Raw genomic sequence first — 1,548 nt, 5'->3', positions numbered from 1 at the left:
TCAAGCCTTTAATTAGACTAGAAGGGTGACAACTGGAGCCGTGAAGCAGATTATTTCTATCTGTGTCTTTTTGAACTAAAGATGTAGAAATTAACCCATTAGACAAGGATACCGACACATCCAGAAAGCTAATACGATTCTGGTCATAGGACATGGTGAGTTTCACCGGGCTTGTACTGGCATTATGATTGTTAATATGCGCTATCAAATCTGTTATGGGGCCTGCCCATATCTCAAAGAGATCGTCGATAAATCTCCTATATAACAAGATTCTGGCTGAAAATGACGGGTCATGAAAAAATAACAAGTGCTCTATGAAAAACATATAAATATTGGCGTATGCCGGAGCGGCATTACTGCCCATTGAGCAACCGTTTAGCTGGAGCCAGAACTTGCCATCATGAATAAAATGCAATAAAGAAAGCAAAAAGTCAATATCAGGACCAGAGTAATCATTTTGCTGGGTTAAAAAGACGCGAACAGCCTCCATACCCGCTTCATGCGGAATTATGGTATAAAGGCTCTTCACGTCCAAAGTAACCAGCCAAATTTCACCTTCCAACAGGGGCAAATCCAACAAAGCAGTGAGAAATGAGGTAGTGTCCAACAAATAGTATGGTTGACGAATTATAAAAGGCTGTAGTACTGCATCAATGTACACCGATGTATGCTGTAACAGAGATTGCCTGGCGGCGATGATCGGCCGGCCCGGTGGTTGGGACAATGATTTATGAATTTTTGGAATGCTATAAATGACAGGTTCTACCGGATAATCGGGGATCAATGCAGTCATTAATGTTTGTTCAATGATGTTGTTGTCGACAGCTCTTTTAAGGAGTGAACACAGCTCTTTGCGAAATTCAGAGGTTGGATCATACTTGAGTCTTTTATACGTTGCAGCATCCGAAAGCTGCTGGTCAAGTTCAGTTTTGTAATAATGGAAGTCCATAATCACAAGGGCACCACCCTTATCTGCAGGTCGGAAAATCAACTCTTTGTTGTCAGCAAGATGTTTGAGAATTTTGTGCTCAGCCGCAGATAAGTTAGAGTGCTGGATGGGTGATCAAGATAAAGCTTGATCAACCTGTGTGTCCAGTAAGCGCATGTAAGTCTTAATAGAAGGGTTATTGAGCTGAGGATCAAAAGTTGATCTAGGTTGGAGTTTACTAAGTTGGGGAGGTATAGAGTTACAGGAACTCGTGTCGGCTTGTGGAGAAAATGCGAAGTGTTCCTTAAGTTTTAATAGGCGGCATAATGAGTATTGTTCAGCTTGCCAGTCGAGGGAGTCCATTCGAAGTGAAGGAACAAAAGATAATCCTTTCGAAAGAATTGCATTTTCTTGGTCAGACAAGGTATAGGAAGATAGGTTCACCACTAAATTCTGGTTGGCATCGGGGTTTTTTTGCCAGTTGGCTTTTCTCTGCCACTGGCGGCCCCTCCTTGTAAATCGCCGACACCTTCGACACAATCGCTCCGGCATACGCCAATATTTATATGTTTTTCATAGAGCACTTGTTATTTTTTCATGACCCGTCATTTTCAGCCAGA

General features: G+C 42.1%; 1 protein-coding gene across 1 annotated transcript in view; it reads left to right on the top strand.

Moving 5' to 3' along the window:
• The window catches only part of LOC146041496 (sialic acid-binding Ig-like lectin 13), a 52,894-nt gene extending 51,852 nt beyond the window's left edge, over positions 1 to 1,042 (top strand). The window contains exon 11 of the mRNA XM_083161464.1: positions 901 to 1,042. Coding sequence (XP_083017590.1) covers positions 901 to 1,042 — 142 coding nt within the window. The remainder of the gene's footprint in view (positions 1 to 900) is intronic.
• The last annotated feature ends 506 nt before the right edge of the window (positions 1,043 to 1,548 follow it).

This window comes from Crinia signifera, chromosome 19 (genome assembly GCF_055691185.1).
Source record: "Crinia signifera chromosome 19, ASM5569118v1, whole genome shotgun sequence".
Lineage (NCBI taxonomy): Eukaryota > Metazoa > Chordata > Amphibia > Anura > Myobatrachidae > Crinia > Crinia signifera.
The sequence above is the reverse complement of the archived record's forward strand: the minus strand, read 5'-3'. Positions and strand labels throughout refer to the sequence as shown.